Source organism: Zalophus californianus, chromosome 4 (genome assembly GCF_009762305.2).
Source record: "Zalophus californianus isolate mZalCal1 chromosome 4, mZalCal1.pri.v2, whole genome shotgun sequence".
In the NCBI taxonomy this organism is placed as follows: domain Eukaryota; kingdom Metazoa; phylum Chordata; class Mammalia; order Carnivora; family Otariidae; genus Zalophus; species Zalophus californianus.
Window position 1 is genome coordinate 190,958,110 of NC_045598.1, and position 22,709 is coordinate 190,980,818.

The window sequence follows — 22,709 nt, forward strand, 5'->3', positions numbered from 1 at the left end:
AGCGGGAGGGGGCGGGGCGGGGCGGGGCGGGGCGGGCGTACGCGCGCCGGGGCGACGCGGGCGGGTGGCGCCGGCGGGAGCGCGCCCGTCGCAAGATGGCTGCGGCCATGCTAGGCCGCGGGGCCGTGTGTGCGCAGCCGGCAGTGGCGGTGGTGCTGCCCCGGCGGCAGGCGCGTCGGCAGCGCTAGCTCGGCCCGAGGCCCCATTTCGCGGTCGTCACCTCCGCCTCTCCCCGCCTAGCCCGGCATGGATCTGCCCGTGGGCCCCGGCGCGGCGGGGCCCAGCAACGTCCCGGCCTTCCTGACCAAGCTGTGGACCCTCGTTAGCGACCCGGACACCGACGCTCTTATCTGCTGGAGCCCGGTGAGGGGCCGGGGCCAGCCCCGTGAGGGGCGGGATGTGGGGAGGCGGGAGCTCAGGGTCAGGGTTCGCAGGAAAAGCGTGCGGGGCTCGCTCTTGTCGGCGCCTGCCACGCCAAGTGTCCGCAGGTTGGGGAGGAAGGGCCTCTCCTTTGATCTTTCGCTAACTGTTGGACAATCGCGGAAGTACCCAGGCCCGGTGGCGATCATTGTGCCCAGGTGACCCTCCGTATTTTATCAAATGAGTTACCAGGGTGGTGTGGTCGGCAGCTATTCGTAGAAAATTAGGACGTGGCGCGTGAATCGGAGGGCGTTGCTCTAGTGCAAAGGGGAAAGGAACGAAAACAGAAAGTAAAACGTCATAAAGTTCAAGTTGATCTCGAACCCATGCCCAGAGATACTGGAGCTGGGTTTCCCCAGAACAGCTTTGTTTTTCATTCCTCACAGGGCGTCTTTATTCAAGTCCCTGTCTTCTGTTGCCTGGCAGCAGGCTTGTTTACAAGGTTTGACCCTGCAAGACCGGACAGCTCCGGTTTTGCAGGGGTAGATCAGAGAGTGTGTCGGGAGTTGAAGATCGGAATCTGCTGTTCCCATCCTGTGATGTCGTGTCTGGGGAAGGCCAGAGCCATACCCCAGGGCTGGCAAATGGGTGACCTGAAGAAAGGCCACCCTGGTCCAGAGCCTGTGGGTGCCTCCAAATCTGCTTGACCTCTTGAGGGCCAAAACGCTGGGTTTCTCAGACTTTTCTAAGCACTTCCTTTCATGCTCTTAAGCCGTTAGGAATGAAGAAATGTTTAGGTTGAAGCTAAGTCTTGGGTTGTCCGTTTGCTCAAGCGCTGCTCTGCCTGAAGACTGGGAATAAAGAGACTAGGTATCACGCGGCATTCTTATTGGAGACACTTTGTGTTGGTTTCAGTGACTTGCATGTGTGGGCACTCCATTCCTCAGTGCACTACCCGTTTTCTCTGATGACAGGCAAGGGCCCTGAAAAGGAGAAACATGCTTTCCCACAAGCTGCCATGTTACCGCCATCCCCTCTTTCCAGACCTCGAATTTTTCTAACCAAAGAAAGTGACCCCACATTTCTGTCTTCCTTTATCTTCCTTCTTCCTCTTTTTCTTTCCCCTAACTTCCAGGAAACACTCTTAACCCAGATTGGGGGGGGGGGGTGGGCATCAGAGATGCCCTGGGAAATATTCCAAGCCTAATCCTGCTAGGGTGATCCATCCCACCTGCTAGGGTGCCCCTTAATCTGCTTGCTTTTTCTGCTTAAAGATTGTGAGGCATGTGGGTGAAGTGTTACCAGCTTACTCTCCAGGACCCGCAGCCTGTGTTCTATGTTCTAGGCAGGGCATTTGAACAGGAATGATCAGGCCTGTGACAGCATTCACTTATAGTGGCTGCTCATGAATCCTCTTGGTATTGGGGGGATGGGAATCAGGTCAGGGGAAAGGGGGTTGGGGAACCGGCTGGAGCATGAGAATTTGATCCTTCCTGGTCTATATGCAGGTCAAGCAGGACATAGTGGTAGGGGCTGGCACTGACAATGAATACAGAAACCAAACAGTAACTCAGTAGTGGAAGGAAGCCCTTTCCAGGCTGGGCAGGGGAACTGGGCAGGGAACTGCCTGGCTCGGGGGCAGGAGATGGTCCTGTACCTGTGGCCTCTACCACAAAAGTCCACACAGGGTCTTCTGCAGACTTGTGGCCCAGAGTCTGGCTCTCAGAGGCCTTAGAAAGCTCTGATGTCCTTGCTTTTGGTGTCTCCCCCTTTGTGTTGGAAGTTTTCTCACAGTTCTACCAAGAGAAACTCACCACATTTGACCTAGGGGACAAGGGGCAGTCAGAGGTACGGTGGCTGACTCTCCAGGCTGAATAAGGTGAGGGAAGGGGTCCAGTCCCAGAAGCCCTCTGGCCAGTGGGACCAGGTCTGGACAGCGTTGAGCTTCCTCTGCCCAGCCTGAGGGACAGATCACAGGTCACTGCCCCAGAGGATTACATTGGCTTACTCACCCTCAAATCCTCATACAGGTAAAGATGCACTAGGCATGGCATCTCAGCGGGATAAGCAAGGGTCTTTGGAGAAGCAGCTGCCCCCCAAACAGGTCCTGCAGGACCCTACAGCTCCTGCTGCTGCAGAGAGGGAACTTGGCTGCCATGAGCACAGCCTGAGGGTGTGCCGCAGCTCCCCCGTGCCTCCCACGCCCACTGGGACTGTCCATGATTCAGGCCTGTCTGGCCTAGGGATCAGGGCCAGGTGAGGCTGGGAGGTGCCTGATGGCACAGTTTAAGGAGGCACTTATTTTTAGGGCCACTTGGAGGCCGGGGGGCTGGAGGGGGCTCCTTAAATTTTGGCCTTTGGCGCCTCTCTGGCCCCACCCTAGTCCCAGCCTGATCAGTGCAGTTCTCTTTTCTTTGGGAGCAGGAATGAACCTAATAGGACTGTGTGGAGCAGACACCTAGGAACTGGAGGTCACCAAGGCCAGGGCCCGTCCCAGGTGGCCAGTTGTCAGAGGGTCACTCTGGAGGGGCTGGGTCTCAGGGTAGAGAGTTGGGGGCACAGCACTTCCTGCAGTTAGGTCACCAGCTCCCCGTGAGACCACTTGAATTGCTCTGGTCGCACCTGTACACTCAGAGCTGGCTGTGGACCATTTCCAGAGCTCCCTTGACAGGCAGGGACACTCCTCCTCCCCTGACACTGAGAGCCAGGTGAGGCACCCCCCCAAGCCTGCTGAGCTCGTTCTGAGACAGCTGCCAGGACCCAGCAGGCCCTCTGGATCCTGCCCTTAGGGATCTGTCAGTTGAGCCAAAATGCTGAAGGAGCACCGCAGGTTACTGCTCCCAGCGGCAGGCTGGGCGGCATGCTGCAGGGCCTCCGTGATGTAGACAGCTGCAGCCGCCACATGGCAGCCCAGCTGTGCTTCCTCAGACCTCACCTGCACTAGAGTATCAGTTCTCCTCCATCCACAGCCATGCAAGGAGCGGGCAGTTGGCCATTTTGTAGATAAGAAAACTGAGTCTTGGGCGCCTGGGTGGCTCAGTCAGTGAAGCGTCTGCCTTCAGCTCCGGTCATGATCCCAGAGTCCTGGGATCGAGTCCCACATCGGGCTCCCTGCTCAGCAGGGAGCTTGTTTCTCCCTCTGCCTCTCTCTCCCTCTCTCTCTCTGTCTCTCATGAATGGATGAATAAAATCTCTAAAAGAATAGAAGAGAAAACTGAGTCTCAAAAACATCAGGAAACTTAGCAAAACAAACTGGAGATTGGTTAAACCAGACCCGAATCCAGCATCTTTCTGACAAAGACCAGCTGTTGCTCCCTGACCGCCTTTGCCAGGTACTCCGTATTTCCTGGTGGCAGCAGGAGAGCCCCCACCCATGCCCACAGGGTCAAGACGCTGGGCCTACCCTCACTGGTTTTCTTAGTTAGACCCTGGCCACACTGGGACTGACCAGCACTGCGGGTGCTCAGTCAGGATTGTATTTTGGATTTTTACATAAGTCCCCCTCACCCCTTCAGTAGAGATACACATACACAGACGGACGGACGGACGAGACTGGCAGAGACCTATAAACGACAGACTCCACGCTGTGGCCTCCCGAGTCTGTTTCCTCCTGCCCCCCGCCAGGGGGTGAGGTGGGCAGGGGTGCGGTGAGGAGGGGCCCAGGGCACATGGGTCTTGGAAGGGGGCTGGAGGTCTGGGCCATGATGGCCTCCTTGGGGGTGGGGGTGGGGGTGGGGGGGAGGTAGATGTCCGGAGCGTAGCCGTGCGCGCCTGACTCCACAGGACCCGTGTGTGCTCAGAATCTTGACTCGACCTGGAAGGGGGCAGTGGGATAGACCCACTCTGGAATATGCAAAGAGCACCCATCGGGTATGATGTGGGGGCTAGGCCAGAGTCCTCACACTCCATAGGCCCTGGAGCCTGCAGCTCTGGCTTCAAGGTGCCCTCCCCCTCGGGACGGGGGGGCGCTGTCTTCACAGGCCATGAAAGGAGGACGGCCAGCCCTCAAATGCTTCCCAGTCCTGGCAGGACAGCAGCTGTCACCACAGACCCCTCCGTTCTTGAGCCGGAAAGCCAGAGTGAGCAGAGTCACCGGCCTGCGCGTGTCCCCTGGCCTGCAGATGGCCAGGGGTGAGGAGGATTGTGTTGGTGCTTGTGTTGCAGGCACTGACGTAAGCTAACTTAAGCAGAAAGAAGAACAGGACATGACGGTGCCAATGGTCTCACACTCAGATAAGGACAAAACTAGGGTGGGGGAGGGGGACCTAAGTGACCCTCCATTTCTGGACTGGCCTCCCACGTCCTGTCACCTCCCTCTGCAGCCTGGGTTTCTCTGCTTCTGTGGCCACATTGCTCTGGCCACACACCTACCGCTCCAAATGCCCGTGTCCCTGGACCCCAGAGAGGGTTGGCCAGCCAGGCAGGAGACCAGAGCACATCATGCCAGACTAGTCTTCGGATTGACATTTGGGGGACTGAAGTGTTCTGGGTAGATAGTGCAGGTGGTCCCCCTCATGGAATACGGTGGTTATTAACCCTTTGGGGTCATGGAGCCTTTGAGAAAATACTCAAAGACAGAGACCCTCTCTATAAAAGCATACATGCCTGCAGAATTTTGGATTCATTTTAGATTATTCCTAGTGCCATCAAAAATAAGGCCAAAGGCTCCAAATTTACAGTCAGACTTGGCAGTTACTAAGAAGTGCATCTCAGGGCACCTGGCTGGCTCAGTGGGTAGAGAATGCAACTCTTGGTCTCGAAGCTATAAGTTCGAGCCCCATGCTGGGTGTAGAGTTCACTTTAAAAAGAAAGAGAGAAAGAAAGAAAAGGAAGGAAGGAGAGAAGGAAAGAGAAGTACATCTCAGGATTAGGGCATTGCTCACCAGCCAGTAGCTGGGCACTCACTTCTCCCTGCTGCTTCCATATTTCTAATCACAGCCTTTGATTATACCCAAGGAAAAGCTAAGACCACTTCCAGGAATTCCCCAGAGGTAGCAGAGAAGGAGGGGTCTTGAATCATGAGGCAGGGAGATGGAACATGGTGTTCTGTGATGGATTCACCAGGAAACCTTTGAAACTCCTGATGGCCCTTAAGGTAGGGCTTGTAGGACATAGTCAGTGTGGGCTTAACCCTTGAACAATGTTCAGGATTGGAAAACAGGAAGGACAGGTAAGCCACACAGGTGCCCAGGCTTTCTGCTTGGAGGCGGTTTTCAAACTAACAGCCCAGACTTTGGAAAAGCTAAGGCAGCTAGAGTTTGCAAGGTATGGTACCAGGGAAGGAAGTGTACCAGGAAGGAGCTCCAGGAGTCTGCACATGAGCCCCTTTGGGTCTTCAACAGAGTACTGGTTCCACCTGCCCATAGGATGAGACCTATGAGGCCAGCCTGAGAACCTTCTAGAAAAGGAACAGCTACTGAGGAGAGCTCACACAGGGCCGTGAATTACCTGAGTTCTCCCAGCCAATTCGGAGGAACCACATTGAACATGCAGAGCATTCAGCAGAGACTAAAAGAGCTACAGCAAAGAAAAAGAAAGAGCTACAGCTTGGAAGTGGGACTGAATTAAGAAAGTCTGCTCCAAACACAATGTAATTGAATTTAAAGAGAAGCCGTAAAAGGATCAGGCTGATCACACAAAACACTCTCCGGAGGAAGATCACAAAACCCAGACAACATAAAAACCCTCGTGTCCAGGGCCCTTTCAAAACTAACAGGTGAGCCAATTGGCAGGAAAGTGTGTCCCATGACAAAGAAGGGGAGAGTCATAGCAGTGTTCCCAGGGGTGATGGGAACTAGCCAACAAAGACATTAAAACAATTATAAAAATATTCCGAGTGCTCAAAGAAGTAAAGCAAACCCATGAAGACAGAGAAGTGGAAGACAGAATAAAATGTCAATGGAACAAGTTTCTCATGCAGAAGAATTCCACATTGTCCGTGTAGATCCCGCCTTCAGGGAGGCATCACGTGTCTCCTCACCTGCACATGTGGGCTACACGAAGTGACTTTATTCCAAGAAGCAACAGAGTGGGGGCAGTCAACTATCGTGGGGACACCTGACAGACATGGCCTCATAGCGTGCGTCCTTGCCATGACACGAGGGGAAGGGCACTTAACCTCTGTGGTCTTCCTCCAAAAACTTACATAACCTCAACTAGTCATTAGGAAAAGACACAGGACAAATCCAAACTGAGTGACATTCTACAAAATACCAGACAAGTACTCCTCAAAACTGTCAAGGTCAAGAGAAACCAGGAAAGTCTAAGAGACTGCCCCAACCAAGGGGAATGTAAGGAGACATAACAACTAAACGTAACATAATCCCTTGGATGATGTCCTGGGGCAAAAGGACGGAAGATAAAAACTAAGGAAATCTGAATAAAATAGGAACTTTAGTTAATAAGGAACAGGCATGCCCCTTTTTTTGAAAGTTCATGTTATGCCATCTTGCTTTAAAAAAGACCTACATTAGTTCCTGTTTTAGCTAACTGAAAGATTATTTTTGGGGTCTGGGACTACTCTAGATTTTTCCATATTAATTAGCAGTAATTCTTTGCTTTATGAATTTCGGCTTACAAAAGATTTCCTGGGAACACTCTACTTTCAGATAGCAGGGGAAACCTGTATATTGCAACAAGTACACAATGTTAATCATAGTGTGCAGGGTATATGAGAACTCTGTACTATCTTCCCAACTTTTCTGTAAACCTAAAGTTAATGTAAAATCCAAAGCTTATTTGTATAAGTTATTGCAGGGGATTAACAGATTAGATACTGCAGAAGAAAAGATCACTGAACTAGAGGAACCATAGGAACTATTCATAGTGATGTCCAGAGAAAACCAGACTGGAATTAGTGAGCAGAGCCTCATGGAGACGATATCACACAGCCTGACACACAAGCGAAGTTCAAGAATAAAGGGGGAGGGAATGCTTAGACATAACCATCCAAATTTTTGGAAAGCTGTGAACCCATAAATCCAAGACTTATAAGACTTTCCAAGGATGGGGCGCCTGGGTGGCTCCGTCGTTAGGCGTCTGCCTTCGGCTCAGGTCACGGTCCCAGGGTCCTGGGATCGAGCCCCGTATCGGGCTCCCTGCTCCACGGGAAGCCTGCTTCTCCCTCTCCCACTCCCCCTGCCTGTGTTCCCTCTCTCGCTCTGTCTCTCTCTGTCAAATGAATAAATGAAATCTTCAGAAAAAAAAAAAAAAGACTTTCCAAGGAGGATAAGCACAAAAAGCATATACCAGGGCACATCACCATCAGGTCGCTAAAAACAGGTGAGGAAGAGAAAATCCTAAAAGCAGCCCGAAAAAGAAAGGGAATTGCACAGAGGGACGTAGAACAATGCTGACTTCTCCTCAGCAACTCTGAGGCTTGAGGCCAGAAGGGAGTTCCATTGGTGGGAGTCTAGTCAGCATTCAGAACTCAGTGTAACTCACCACGTCAGCAGACGTAGAAGAAAAACCACACGACCGTCTCAGTGGAGTAAGGAGAGACACTGACAAACGTAACATCCACTTCATGATAACAGCTCAGCAGACTAGTAAGGGCGGTTCCTCAGTCCCATAAAAAGCACCTGCAAAAACCTACAACTGGCATTGTACTTAATGGGGACAAAGCAGGTACTTCTCCCCAACAATGGAAAAGAAAGCCAGGATGTCTGCTTTTAGCACTTCTCTTTAACAAATTGTGTAATCCCCTGGTCAAGTGATACAGCAAATAAGTAAATAAAAGACCGAAAAATTGGAAGGTGAGATGTCAAACTGTCCACATTTATAGAAAACATTGTCACTGACTTAGTCCCAAGGAATCTACCAAAAAAAAGTTACTAGAACTAATAAATGAGTTTAGTGAGGCCATAGGATTCAGGGTTAGTATACAAAAACCAATTCTATTTCTATACACTAGGAATGAACTGTTGAAAATGGAAATATTTACAATAGCTTCAAAAAAAAAAACACACACAAAGAGGCTCCTGGGTGGCTCAGTTGGTTGAGCATCTGACTCTTGATCTCAGTTCAGGTCATGATCTCAGGGTCATGAGATTGAGCCCCATGTCGGGCTCTGCGCTTAGCAAGGAATCTGCTTGGGATGCTCTCCTTCTCCCTCCCCCCCCCCACTAAAATAAATAAATAAATCTTTAAAACACACACAAAATATTTAGTGCTTGTATTACTTATTGCTGTGTAACCAAATATCTCAAGACTTAACTGATAAAACAACAAACCCCACAGTTTCTGAGAGTCACAGACTGATTCTGATTCAAGCCCTCTCATTGAGGTTGCAGTCATTTCAAGATGACTGAAGAAGAGAGACCTGCCTCCAAGTTCACTTAAGTGTTTTGTGGCAAGTAGCTTTTGGCAAGACACTTTCATTCCTCACCATGTGAGCCTCTCCTTAGGGCTGCCTACAGCAGGTCAGCCTGCTTCTCTCAGAGCGAGGGATCCAAGAAAGCAAGAGCCCCAGGTAGCTTTTGTAACCCGTTCTCAAATATCATCACATCTGTTGAATGCTAGTGGTCACAAAGAACAGCCCTGGTACACCCCTCATTGGGTGTAGAGATTACTTAAAACTAAACAAGTCAAACAAAAACAGTCTGAGAAAACAGACCAGTATCTTTCATAATAAAATATGAGCAAATCTAGCAATATATATAAAAAAAGTAATGTCACAACATATGGAACTTATTCCAGAAATGCAAGAGTGGTTCAAGATTTTAAAATCAATCAGTATAATTCACTGTGTTAACAACCTAAAGAAGAAAAACCACATGAACATATTATTTGCAGAAAAAGCATTTGACAGAATATGTTTGTAAAAAAAAAAATCCTCAGGAAACTAGGAATAGTGGGGACTTTTTCAGCCTGATACAAAAGGGTCTACAAAGAAACCTACACCTAATGTCATGCTTAATGGTAGGAGAGACTGAATGCTTTTCCCCTAAGATCAGAACAAGGAAGGCACAGTGTCTGTTTTCCCCAGTTCTAGTCAACATTGTACCAGAAGGCCTGTCCAGTACTTGAAGACAAGAGAAAGAAATTAAAGGAATATATATTGGAGAGGAAGAAATAAAGCCGGCCTTATTCATAGATAGCATGATTGTCTACATAGAAAGTACCAAGAAATCTACAAAAATACTCCCAAAACTAGGGGTGCCTGCGGATGGCTCAGTTTGTTAAGTATCCAACTCTTGATTTTGTCTCAGGTCATGATCTCAGGGTTGTGAGATTAAGCCGTGTGTTGGGCTCCAGGCTGGGCTTGGAGAGTGCTTAAGAGTCTCCTTCTCCCCTCTGTCCCTAACCCTAACCCGCCCCTGCCCCCCCCCCCCGCTCGCACATGCATACTCTCAAAAAATTTTTTTAATTTTTATTTTAATTTTTTTTATTTTTTTGACAGAGAGGTAGTAGGTTTTATTGGTGGGCATGAATAGGGAGGGGGCAGTGCTGAGGTTCTCATGAGTGCAGAGCCCTCCATTTGTCCAAGGGGCCACGATTAGGGATGTATTTGACTCCACATCCATCTGGGATAAGCCGCTTTTCAGCCACCATGTCTTCAAATTCATCCGCATTAAACTTAGTAAAGCCCCACTTGGAGATGTGGATCTTCTGGCGGCCAGGGAACTTGAACTTGGCCCTGTGTAGGGCCTCAATCACATGTTCCTTGTTCTGCAGCTTGGTACGGATGGACATGATGACTTGGCCAATGTGGACCCTGGCTACTGTGCCCCGGGGCTTTCCAAAGGCACCCCGCATACCTGTGTGCAGCCTAGATTGGAGATAGCATGAGGTCAGACCTCAATATCCACTGGAAAGGACTGTCTCCAAGGTCCCTTAGGGCAACCCATACAATCAACAGGCTGCATACACTCCCAAGGAGGCTACTGTTTGCAGCCATGGCACACTGGGCCCCCGTGGACAGAGAGCACAGTCGGCTTAATTGGCTGCAGAAAAAATTTTTTTTTAATTTTTAAAAATTAAAAAAAAAAGCACATGGGTGACTCAGTTAAGCATCTGCCCTCGGCTCAGGTCATGATCCCAGGGTCCTGGGATCAAGCCCCACATGCAGGGAGCCTACTTCTCCCCCTCCCTCTGCTGCTCCCACCGCTTGTGCTCTCTCTCTGTGTCAAATAAATATTCTTTTAAAAATTTTTAAAAATAATCCTAGAACTAAACGAGTTTTACAAGGTCACTAGATACAAGGTCAACACACAAAAATAAATTGCATTTCTTTTTTTTTTTTAAGATTTTATTGAGAGAGAGAGAGAGCATGAGCAGGGGGAGGGGCAGAGGGAGAGGGAGAAGCAGACTCACCACTGAGCAGGGAGCCTGATGTGGGGCTTGATCCCAGGACCCTGGGATCATGACCTGAGCCCAAACCAGTCACTTAACCAACTGAGTCACCCAGATTCCCCAATCAATTGCATTTCCTTTTTTTTCTTTAAGATTTCATTTATTAGAGAGAGAGACAGAGAGAGAGAGAGAGCGCACAAGCGGGGGAGGAGGAGTAGAGGGAGAGCAGACTCCCCGCTGAGCAGGGAGCGTGACGTGGGGCTCCATCCCAGGACCCTGGGATCACAACCTGAGCCGAAGGCAGACAATCGACTGAGCCACCCAGGTGCCCAATCAGTTACATTTCTGATGAAAGATAGGAAATTGATACTTTTTAAAACATCATTTACAGCTGTTTGGGGTTGGGGGGGGAGAGTACTTAAAGAGAAGTCTGGTAAAACATGCAGGGATCTGTATGTTAAAACTATAGAACTGTAAAAACACTCATGAAAGAAAGCAGAGTTGACCTAAGTAAATGGAACAGCATACCGTGTTTATGGATTTTTTTAAAAAGCAAATTTGGGAAGTTTTCAGGCCTTATTTCTTTGAATGTTTGTTCCATTCCTTTCTCTTTATGGTACTCCATTTACATATATGTTGGTGCAGCTAAAGATGTCCCACGTGTTTTTGAGGCTCCTTTGATGTTTTCTTTACTGCTTTCTCTCTGTTCTTCTGCTTTCATAATCTCTATCAGTCCATTGTCAAATTTGCTGATTCTTTCTTCTGCCAATTCACATCTGCTGTTGAGCCCTTCTAGTAAATTTCTCGTTTTGGTTATTGTACCATTGAACTTTGGAGTTTTTGTCTGACTCTTCTTTGTGATTACTGGTTTTTTTTTTTTTTTTTTACTGTTACTGTCCTTTGGTGAGGCACTGTCACCTCATCTTCCTTGACTGATTTCCTTTAATTATCTAAACATACTTATAACGTGTTCTTTGAAGTCTTGGTTAAATCTGACCTCTTGTCTCTGACAGGCTGTTTCTGTGATTGTTTTTCTCTTTTCCCTTGTGCGTGGGTCATACTTTGATATTTCTTTACATGTCTTATTTTGTTGAAAAAGTGCATTTTAGGCAATGCAGTACTTCTGGATGCCCACCACACCCAGCTCCTCCTGTGCTTGTTTTTCATTTTTGCTGGCTTGTGGGCTGTGTTAGTGAGGTCTGTTTCCTCTCTTTACTATCTGTGAGTTCACGGCCTCATAGGGTATTACACCTAGACTGTAGGCTCTATAATTACTGCCTGACTTTTCTATTGGTTTTGACAGTGCCCCGGGGCACAGATTATTGAACAGTCTTGTCCAATTACATTCAAGCAGTGGCGGCCTTTAAGGTCTGTCTGAGGTTTGTTCTGACCTGGGACGGCTCTTAGCTGTCTCTTTCCTGTGTGAACAAGCTGGCTGTGGTTGAGCTTGTTACTGGGTTTTTTTGTTTTTTGGGGGGGTTTTTTGTTTTTTTTTTTTTAAGATTTATTTATCTGAGAGAGGGAGGGAGCGTGTGCATGCAAGCCGGGGAGGGACAGAGGGAGGGGAATCTCAAGCAGACTCCCCGCTGAGAATGGAGCTGGATGTGGGGCTCGATCCCCCGACCCTATGATCATGATCTGAGCCAAAATCAAGAGTCAAGACGGATGCTCAACCAACTGAGTCATCCAGGTGCCCCTTGAGCTTGTCACTTTTTTTTTTTTAAGATTTTTTTTTTTTTTTTGAAAGAGAGCATGAGCGGGGGTTGGGGGGTGGAGCACAGGCAGAGGGAGAAACAGACTTCCCACCGAGCAGGGAACCTGATGCAGGACTCAACCCCAGGATCCTGAGATCGTGACCTGAGCCAAAGGCAGACACGTAACCGACTGAGTCACCCAGGCGCCCCTCGAGCTTGTTATTCTTAACATAGAGGTGCTACTGCTCTCAAGAGCAGCCTTAAGCTTGAACTTTTCTACACTTTGTTTCACATAAAGTGAGTTTGCTTGGGGAGACCTTCAGAGCTCTCTTTCCTTTGGATTGCCTCTCTCCTGGGGAACTCTCTGAGCCACTACTCCAGGCACTGGGAAGAGTAGTGGCCTCTTGTCTTCCCAGCTTGACTCTCTCAGCATGGATGCTATACCCTACATGCTAGCTGGAGGGAGGGCAGTCAGGGGCTCAATACGCTCAGCCTGCCATGCCTGGGGTACAGCCTGCAATATATGGATGGGGGCAAAGCCCCCCCCGCCCCGACCAACCTCTTGGTTACAATCACCAGGAATTTAGCCTGTTGACCTAGACAGGATGAGAAATGCTGGGTGGCCTTCCCCTCTCAGTGAGATACCATAAGCCTTGATTGGAAACAGAGGGAAAAGAGACCCCCATCTTCCTGGCCATGCCCTCCCAGAGTATAGCATCAATCAAAGTGAACTGGAGTGGGGAGAGAGCCACTTGCAGCTCAGATGCTACAGGCTCACTATTCCTACATAGTTTTAGTAGGTTTTCTTTTTCTTTTTTTTTTTTAGATTTTATTTACTTATTTGACAGAGAGAGACACAACGAGAGAGGGAACACAAGCAGGGGGAGTGGGAGAGGGAGAAGCAGGCTTCCCGCTGAGCAGGGAGCCCAATGTGGGACTCGATCCCAGGACCTGAGCTGAAAGCAGACGCTTAATGACTGAGCTACCCAGGTGCCCCAGTAGGTTTTCTTAAATAAATGTTCTCATTTGTTGTATGCTTTTAGGATAATTTCCAGAGACTTTAAATGATTTAAATAAGCTTTATTTGTTTCACTTGGGAGTGGTTCAGTAGATCTCCTCACACCTGACATCCCAGAAGGGGAAATTGCTCCTTCGTTTTCTTTTTTTTTTTTTTTTAAAGATTTTATTTATTTATTTGAGAGAGAGAATGAGATAGAGAGAGAGCATGAGAGGGGAAAGGGTCAGAGGGAGAAGCAGACTCCCTGCTGAGCAGGGAGCCCGATGTGGGACTCGATCCCGGGACTCCAGGATCATGACCTGAGCCGAAGGCAGTCGCTTAACCAACTGAGCCACCCAGGTGCCCGCTCCTTCATTTTCAAGGGGTGGTTTTGCTGGATATAGAATTCTTGGTTGACATTTTCTTTCAGCCCCTTTCAATGTCATCCCACTGCCTTCTGGCCTCCATGGTTTCTGATGAGAAATCAGCTATTATTCTTATTAAGGCTCCCTTGTACGTGATGAGTCTGTTCTCCCTTGTTGCTTTCGAAATTCTCGCCGGGTCTTTTCATCCTGCAGTTTGATTATGAAGTATCTAGATGTGACTCTCTTTGAGTTTATCCTGCTTGGAGTTTGTTTAGCTTCCTGGATGTTTTTCATCAAATTTGGGGAGTTTTTAGCCATTATTCCTTCTGTTCTCCCCTCTCCTGCTGGGACTCCCATTATGCATAAGCCGGTGTTTGGTAGTAACCCACAGTCTCTGAGACTCTGTCCATTTTTCTTCACTGTTTCTCTTTCTGTTCCTCAGACTGGATAATCTCAATTGACCTATCCTCATATTTGCTGATTCCTTCTTGTCCGTGCTCAGATCTGCTCTCAAGCCCCTCTAGTGAGTTTTTATGTCTGAGTTATACTCCCTAACTCCAGAATTCTGATTTGGTTCACTTTTATGATTTTTATCTCTATTGATATTCGTTGTTTTATGAGATATGTTCATGCTTTCCTATATTTCTGTAGATGCAGTTTTATTTTGGTCTTTGAACATATTTGAAATAGCTGATTTAAAGGCTTTGTATAATAAACCCAACTTCTAAGCTTCCTTAGGGATGGTTTCAACTGATTGCTTTTTTTCCAGTATATAGGCCAGGCCTTGTTTCTTTGCATGTCTCTTTTTTATTGAAAATTGGATTTTCAGTTAATATAATGTGGTATATGTTAGGTTCTGAACATCAGCTCCCTCCTCCCCAGGGCAATTGCTCTTTCTTGTAGTTGTTGGTATTTATTTGTCTCACGACTTTACTGAACTAATTCTGGACAATTTATGGTCTTTGTGACCAAAGTCTTTCCTTGGTTAGCATCGTAATCAGGTAGTGAAGGGGACAGAAATTTCCTTTAATGCTTGGAACCCATAACTGCGCCATTTTTTGCCAGGGGCTCTGTGTATGTACCGGGGTATGCCTTCAGTGCTCAGCCGGGCAGTTGGTGCCCCTATTTCATCCTCTGTTTGGTGCTGATGCGGAGCCTTGAAGCAGCCAGAGGTGCAAGCTTAGGGCCTTTTCAGGTCTTGTCCTGATTCTCCACAGAGCCCTGCACATGCATGTGACTTCTGGGTTCCCAGGAATATTTTGGAGCTTTTCAAAACCCCTCTCGAAATCTCATTCCCCAGCTCGCTCTTTTTATTTTATTTTATTTTTTTACTTTTTTAAGATTTTATTTATTTGACAGAGACACAGCGAGAGAGGGAACACAAGCAGGGGGAGTGGGAGACGGAGCAGCAGGCTTCCCGCTGAGCAGGGAGCCCGATGCGGGGCTCGATCCCAGGACCCCGGGATCACGACCTGAGCCGAAGGCAGACGCTTAACGACTGGGCCACCCAGGTGCCCCTGCCCAGCTCTTTCAAGTTTTCTGGTTAGCTTGTTTTTTGCCTTAACTGTTATCCTGTGCCTTAGACAGCACAAAGTTTTAAAATTCTCTTTTGGTGTTATCAACAAACATCCCCCAGGGAAGAGGCTTTTTATACGGGGAGAGTTTTGGGTCAAATCAAGCAAAGACAGCTTTGCCAGTGGAATCTCCTAGGGAGCTGTCAGACCAGTAAAATAGGAATTCTCTGAGAGTGGGGCCTTGAAGAAGCCCCAGCCCCATCGTCACCCAGTGGCTGCCAGGGTGCCGGGGTTCTGTGATTTCAGCTGCTGGTTTTCATGGCTACAGGAGGGAAGCGGGAGTAGGGCAAGTCAAAATCCCACAATGCTCTCGGATCTTACTGCCAGTGAACCATTGTTCTTGAGTAAATGCCCCCTATGTTGCTATAGTCCTTTGATTTTTCAGAGTTCTGGAAAAGTGCACTCTAACGTTTTTGCCAGTTTTCTTACTGCTGCTTTGGAGGAGAGTCTTCAGAGGTCCTTCCTCCACCTTCTCCACCCCTCACATGCTTCCATGCAAGCTTGTTTTCACGTGCACACACACGTGGACTGGCCAGCCTCCAGCTCTCATCAGGCACCTGGGGGATCCTCTCTGGCTCCTCGCGCTCCTTACCTCTAGTGCCCTCACTGATGGGGGAGGCCGTGCCCGGTGTCTCTAGTGGACTCACAGCCCCCGCCCCAGCTCCCCTCACCACTGTGTCCCTGCTCCAGGACCCTGACCCTCCTGGTAGCTCCTGGATTTAGGTCAGAAAGGAGATGGAGGAAGAGTACTGTGGTGACTCTGGGGGGGGTCTCAGATGCCCACAGAGGAGCAGACTTGCAGTTCTGAACACAACCGTGTGTTTCCCTCCAGAGGGACTCAAGTTAGGCTCCCCTTCTCTTGGCTGCCTCACTCTGGGGTCTTAGCTGCTCTTGGGGGAAGTTTGGTGGTGAAGCTGAAAACAAGACCCCTAAGAACTGGGTCTGGAATGCTGTGTGTTTGGGGCACCCCTGGAAGCCTGGGGCAGAGGGACCAGGCCCATCTGGCTGATGGTCACGGGCGTTCCCCCCCCCGCCCCAAGGGGGCAGGCATGGGGGTCGCCCACCTCTCAGCGGCAGCGTCTCCCTCGCGGGCAGCGTGTGACCCAGCGGCGTGTCTCCCAGCAGAGCGGGAACAGCTTCCACGTGTTTGACCAGGGCCAGTTTGCCAAGGAGGTGCTGCCCAAGTACTTCAAGCACAACAACATGGCCAGCTTCGTGCGGCAGCTCAACATGTGTGAGTACCCAGCCCTCCTGGCGTGCGGGGCAGGGATGGAGGGCCGCCTCCACAGAGGCTCTGTGCTGCCGCAGCGAAGGATGCAGCCACAGCTTCTCGTAGCTGGGCGGCCAGGGTCCAGCAGGCCTGCACCCAGAGTCCTCAGGGAAGAGTTGGTGAAGCCCCAGCCGGACACAGCCACGTGGTGGGGAGGGCTCGTCATCTGGGGATGTGGGGTCTCCCTTAGACCCAGACCACCCAGCGGCTGCCGGCAGTGGTGGGACCAGAGCCGCTCCAGGCCGAGCTCTCCTCTGGGACCCTCTGATGTCCCTCAGCGGGGCACTGGCTGGGCTGTCGTTGGGGGTCTGGTCCCCAGCCCTGAGGCAGAGTGGCCCCCACCCCGTCATATGCAGACGGCTTCCGGAAGGTGGTCCACATTGAGCAGGGTGGCTTGGTCAAGCCAGAGAGGGACGACACTGAGTTCCAGCACCCGTGCTTCCTGCGCGGCCAGGAGCAGCTCCTTGAGAACATCAAGAGGAAGGTGACCAGTGTGAGTAGCCAGCCTCTCTCTCTCTGCCTCCTCAGACCTCCCTCCGGGCTGTGTGGGGATGCAGCGTCCACTCACCGTCCTGCCGGGCCTACCCACTGCTGAGGGCAGCTCAGCGGCTTTCCTGATGGGCCCTCCCCTCCCTGTGTGTCTTGGACTCCCCTTGCCCGTTCCCCCGTCAGCCACCACGGAGAAGGCCCCTCTCCAGACCGCCAGCCCCTTGGCCTTGGCACTGTGTCCCGGGGAGGGGGGCATCTCAGTGACTGTTCCCCCCGGGAACCCAGGTATCCACGCTGAAGAACGAGGACATAAAGATTCGCCAGGACAGCGTCACCAAGCTGCTGACGGACGTGCAGCTCATGAAGGGGAAGCAGGAGAGCATGGACTCCAAACTCCTGGCCATGAAGCAGTAGGTCCTATGCAGCGAGTGCTGTGGGGAGGCCTGGACGGGGAGATGGAGGGATGAGGGGCTCCCGCGGAGGCAGCCTGAGGAAGGAGCAGGCAGGAGCAGGGCAGGCCTGGTTGCCGGCCACTGCCCCCCGGGGGCTCTTCCCACCAGCCCCGCCTCCCGTGGTTTGTGACATAGGCACCAGGGCCTTCTGCTCTCCAAATGTAGAATTAGGTTTGGACTTGCGCTCACTCCCCAGGAGACAGGGTCCGAGCCACGTCCTGTCCCAACAGGCAGAGCTGGGCTCCTCCCGCTGCCTCCCGCGTGTGCACCCTGCAGGCCAGGGTGGCAGGGTCTTCCTGGCCCTCATGGTGCCGGCTCTCCCGCGGGTCCCCACCACCCCTGGGGCACATTTGGCCACATAACCAGCCCTGTGCTCCTGTCCTCAACCAGGACCCCCAAGAAGGCTGGCTTGGGTCTTTTCCGATGCACGTGGGGGCCCTGGGACCTCAGGAACCTATCCTCAGCTCAGCTTCATGTGGCCTCAGATCCTCTTGGGGCAGGGCCTCATGACTCCATTGTCATGGAAGGGGCTCCTGGGCTCTGGCTGTCCTCACATTGGGGTCAGGCAGAAGCCACTAACTATATGACCCCTGGAGATGGGGGCTAGGTGAGCTTGGGCTCCCAGGACATGGGTACCTCTCAGGGTGAGGCCAAGGGGGTCAATTCCACGTCAGTGAGACGTTCACGGGGCTGGCCATGGCGTGATCACAGCCCTAGCTTGCCCAGTTGGGAAGATGGTGCTCAGGTGGCCCTTTCCACCCCCTGAAGTCACCTGTGAGCCATTCCCAGGCCTGGTGAGGGGCTCCGAGCCCCCCAGAGGCATAGGATGACCCCCTGAAGAGCTGGGCTGCACTGCACCCCTGGCCTTCCCTCCTCTCCTCGTGTTCAGTTGGGGTGGAGACGGCTCGGGGTTGGAGGGCAGACACTCAAGGGTCTGCCGCCTCAGTGTGTCCAGGACCCTGGGGTATACCCAGCATGCCCAGCCCTGTGTTCTGCCTAAGGCCCCCAGCCCCTTCCTTAGGAGCCCCTCCCAACTGGTGCCCCACCTGCTGCGTCTGTATGTCCCTCCCTGCGGCGAGGCAGAGCACAGAGCGGCCTCGGTGCCAGCGAGGCCTGGGTCTGACCCCAGACCCTACACCTGCCCGGGGCAGGGGAGGGGGCACAGGGCATCTGACTGCGCCCCGTGTGTTCCAGCGAGAACGAGGCCCTGTGGCGGGAGGTGGCCAGCCTGCGGCAGAAGCACGCCCAGCAGCAGAAGGTCGTCAACAAGGTGCGCGGTGGGCCCGGCCGGGGCGGGGGGAGGGGGCGGCGCCGGCTGGGTCCCATCCTCGGCCGGGCTGACTGTGCCTTTCCGCCCACAGCTCATCCAGTTCCTCATCTCACTGGTGCAGTCGAACCGGATCCTGGGGGTGAAGAGGAAAATGTGAGGCGTGGGGGGTGCCTGTCCCTCAGCCCAGGGCCCCGGGCCACCCTCTCTCCTGTTGGCTGAGGCCTGGGCGGCCGAGGCCTGGGCGGCCGAGGCCTGGGGGAGGGCCCTGACCCCCCCTCTCCCCCCACAGCCCCCTGATGCTGAACGACAGCAGTTCGGCACATTCCATGCCCAAGTATGGCCGGCAGTACTCCCTGGAGCACATCCACGGCTCAGGCCCCTACTCGGTGAGCACGCGGTGCGGCAGGGCTGGCCCCAGGCGGTGCGGCAGGGCTGGCCCCGGACCGTGCGGCAGGGCTGCAGCTCCTACCACACAGGTCACCTCCCTTCGATGGCAGGCTCCCTCCCCGGCCTACAGCAGCTCCAGCCTCTACTCCCCAGATGCCGTGGCCAGCTCCGGACCCATCATCTCCGACATCACCGAACTGGCCCCCAGCAGTCCCTTGGCCTCCCCGGGAGGAAGCATAGACGAGAGGTGGGGGCCATGTCATCCAACGGTCGGGAGAAGGGGGGGGCCCACAGAAGCGGTTACTGAGGTGTGTGTTCCCCGTGTGCGCAGGCCCCTCTCCAGCAGCCCCCTGGTACGCGTCAAGGAGGAGCCCCCCAGCCCTCCTCGGAGCCCCCGGGTGGAGGAGGCCAGTCCTGGACACCCGTCCTCTGTCGTGGAGATACCCCTGTCCCCAACCGCCCTCATTGACTCCATCCTGCGGGAAAGCGAGCCTGCCCCCACCACCCCGGCCACACCCCTTACGGATGCAGGGGGCCACCACCCCTCACCCTCGCCCCCACCTGCCTCGGCCCCTGAGAAGTGCCTCAGCGTAGCCTGCCTGGACAAGTGAGTGCCACCCCAGTCACCCGCACTGCAGCCCCTGGAAGCACAGCTAGGCCTCTAGCCAGGACCGTCCTGGCGGGGCTGGAACGGGGGGTCGTCAGGCTGTGGACACGGGTTGCTGGGGGAGACGCCAGCAGACCTGGCCCTGAGCTCAGAACTTGCTTGTCCCACGTCCCCCATTGCCTCAGGAGCCGAGGGCATGTGGCCTCACAGGCCTGTCCCACCTCTCTCTGAGCCACTCTGGCCACTGCCCCTGTCCTGCTGCCCAGCAGAGGGCTTGCCCCAGAGGCCAGGCAAGCAAGGGCGGGGGGCACGGAGTCCACCTGGCCCCCACCTGCAATCGGGGGGCTCTTGTCTTTGTATCTTGCAGTTTGGCTCGCGCTCCACAGATGTCTGGGGTCGCCCGCCTCTTCCCCTGCCCCTCCTCTCTGCATGGCCGAGTCCAGCCAGGGTTAGCGCCGTCCCCACTGGGGAGGGAGGAGGGCTCCGCCAGAGCTCAGGCCCCTCCCCAGCCTCGGACCAGACCCTGGCCTGGCCATGAGCACTTGGCCCTGCCTGGTGAACAGGCGTCCCAGGCCCTCTGCAGCAGGGAGCAGCCCTCCCCCGCACCCCAGGCTCTGGGGCCCAAGCCAGTGCCCCAGGTCACTGACGGACAGCGCTGGGCTTCCCAGCCTGGCAACTGCTACCGGTGCAGCCAGCGTCCTGGCTGCTGTGCTGACCAGCTTCCCCTCAGGGCGGGGCGGGGCCCCGTGGACACCTCCCAGAGCCGGCCAGGCCACCCGTCCAGTGGCACAGGGCCGCCAGGTGGCCCAGGACCTTCTTGGCCACTGTCTCCAGACCCAGGGCAGAGACCAGCCCTCCACACCCTGCCCACGGTTCCCTCTCCCCATCCCTGCTGTCTTCCAGCGTGAAGGCAAGACCTTGTCAAGCCTGAAGAACTGCCCCCAGCCCATCCTGAGCACTAAACCCCTCCTGGGCCCCCCTGCCATCTTGGCCCAGACCCAAGTGCTGCCAGAGGCCTTACTGGGCCTCACGGTGACAGGACCGGCCGGCACGCACGTCCCCTGGGCCCACACCGGGTGCACGACGGGGCCCCAGCGGGCTGGGCTCTAGCTGAGGGCAGCCCCCCCGGCTGGTGCACGTGCGTGCCGGCAGGAAGGCATCTGGCTGGGGGTGCCTAGAGCTCCACTTGACCTGCCCCACCCACTCTGGCTAGGACTGAGCTCAGTGACCACTTGGACGCCATGGACTCCAACCTGGACAACCTGCAGACCATGCTGACAAGCCACGGCTTCAGCGTGGACACGAGTGCCCTGCTGGATGTGAGTGCCTCCCCACCCCCACCCTGCTTCCAGCCCATGGGCACAGCCTGACTGCCCTCCCCTCCCTGCAGCTGTTCAGCCCCTCGGTGACCGTGCCCGACATGAGCCTGCCCGACCTTGACAGCAGCCTGGCCAGCGTGCGTAGGCGGGGCGGGGCGGGGCGGGGCTGGCGGGGGAGTCGGGGTGGGAGGGGCGGCGAGGGGAACCCTCACTCTGCCCCCTCCTGCCCCAGCAGATCCAGGAGCTCCTCTCTCCCCAGGAGCCGCCCAGGCCCCTTGAGGCAGAGAACAGCAACCCCGACTCAGGTGAGCCGAGCCCCGAGCCCCGAGCCCCTGCCCTGCGCCGCCCCAGCGTCCCCACCTGCCGGTGCCCTGACCCAGCCCCCACCCCCAGGGAAGCAGCTGGTGCACTACACAGCGCAACCCCTGTTCCTGGTGGACCCGGGCTCCGTCGATGTGGGAAGCAGCGACCTGCCCGTGCTCTTCGAGCTGGGGGAGGGCTCCTACTTCTCGGAGGCCGACGACTACACCGATGACCCCACCATCTCCCTGCTGACGGGCTCCGAGCCCCCCAAAGCCAAGGACCCCACTGTCTCCTAGAGGCCCCAGGAGGAAGGCTGGCTGAGGGGCTAGGTGTGGGCCCCGGTGGGCAGTGAGGGCCCCAGCCCTGCGTGCCACGGCTTGCTTGAGGCTTCACAGCCTCACTGGGACTGACCAGCACTGCGCGTGCTCAGTCAGGATTGTATTTTGGATTTTTACATAAGTCCCCCTCACCCCTTCAGTAGAGATACACATACACAGACGGACGGACGGACGAGACTGGCAGAGACCTATAAACGACAGACTCCACGCTGTGGCCTCCCGAGTCTGTTTCCTCCTGCCCCCCCCCCCAGGGGGTGAGGTGGGCGGGGGTGCGGTGAGGAGGGGCCCAGGGCACATGGGTCTTGGAAGGGGGCTGGAGGTCTGGGCCATGATGGCCTCCTCGGGGGTGGGGGTGGGGGTGGGGGTGAGGTAGATGTCCGGAGCGTAGCCGTGCGCGCCTGACTCCGCAGGACCCGTGTGCGCTCAGAATCTTGACTGGAGGACCTGGAAGGGGGCAGTGGGATAGACCCCCAGGAACGCTCTTCCCAAGACCTCCCCACAAGGGGGCCGATGGAGCAGGGATGGGCATGCTGGACGCCTCTTCCCGGCCGAGCATCCCTGCTCGTCACGCATTCTGAAGGCACTGGGCTGGTCTGGGGGCAGGGGAAGGGTGGGGAGGCGACAGGACGGAGCTCCGTGCCCCCAGGCGTCCACCCCCTACTCACCATCCCCAGCAGCGTCCAGGGAGCCCCTCTCCCCCTGCCCCCCGACTCCACCACGGCCAGAGGTGGGGACGTGGGGTTGAGCAGATTCCGGCTGGGACAGGGGCAGCGCGGCTCTTGAGGCCGCTGCCCAGGCACCTACCTTTGTCAGACTATGTCTCTAACCGGGGCACACCAGCCTGACATTGCCTCGGGGTCTCTAATAGGGCCTACCCACCAGGTCAGGTGGGAACAGGGGCTCAGGGCTGTCCCCCCATCTTTGTGCAGTGTGGTGGGTCTGGGAGCAGGGCCTCCTGAGGGCCGCACTCAGGCTGCACATGTGAACTGCC

General features: G+C 54.1%; 1 protein-coding gene and 1 non-coding gene across 9 annotated transcripts; one reads left to right on the plus strand and one right to left on the minus strand.

Annotated features, from left to right (window-relative positions):
* Positions 1–37: 37 nt before the first annotated feature.
* HSF1 (heat shock transcription factor 1) lies at positions 38–21,926 on the plus strand. Of its 8 annotated transcripts, none has more exons than XM_027600776.2 (14): positions 40–363; positions 16,406–16,517; positions 16,910–17,046; positions 17,328–17,452; positions 18,689–18,764; positions 18,856–18,917; positions 19,054–19,150; positions 19,262–19,398; positions 19,483–19,758; positions 20,126–20,206; positions 20,972–21,077; positions 21,149–21,214; positions 21,313–21,382; positions 21,471–21,926. In XM_027600776.2, the coding sequence occupies exons 1-14, from the start codon at positions 247–249 to the stop codon at positions 21,674–21,676; spliced, it is 1,668 nt and encodes a 555-aa protein (XP_027456577.1). In that variant the 5' UTR covers positions 40–246; the 3' UTR covers positions 21,677–21,926. The 8 variants fall into 8 exon arrangements, with proteins under 8 accessions (XP_035583235.1, XP_027456579.1, XP_027456577.1 ...); XM_027600775.2 differs by having other exon boundaries at positions 16,409–16,517; positions 21,310–21,382; positions 21,471–21,676; XM_027600774.1 differs by having other exon boundaries at positions 247–363; positions 21,310–21,382.
* LOC113917571 lies at positions 10,177–10,310 on the minus strand. The gene has a single exon (XR_003518281.1). It is a non-coding gene; the product is annotated as a small nucleolar RNA SNORA70 (small nucleolar RNA).
* Positions 21,927–22,709: the final 783 nt, after the last annotated feature.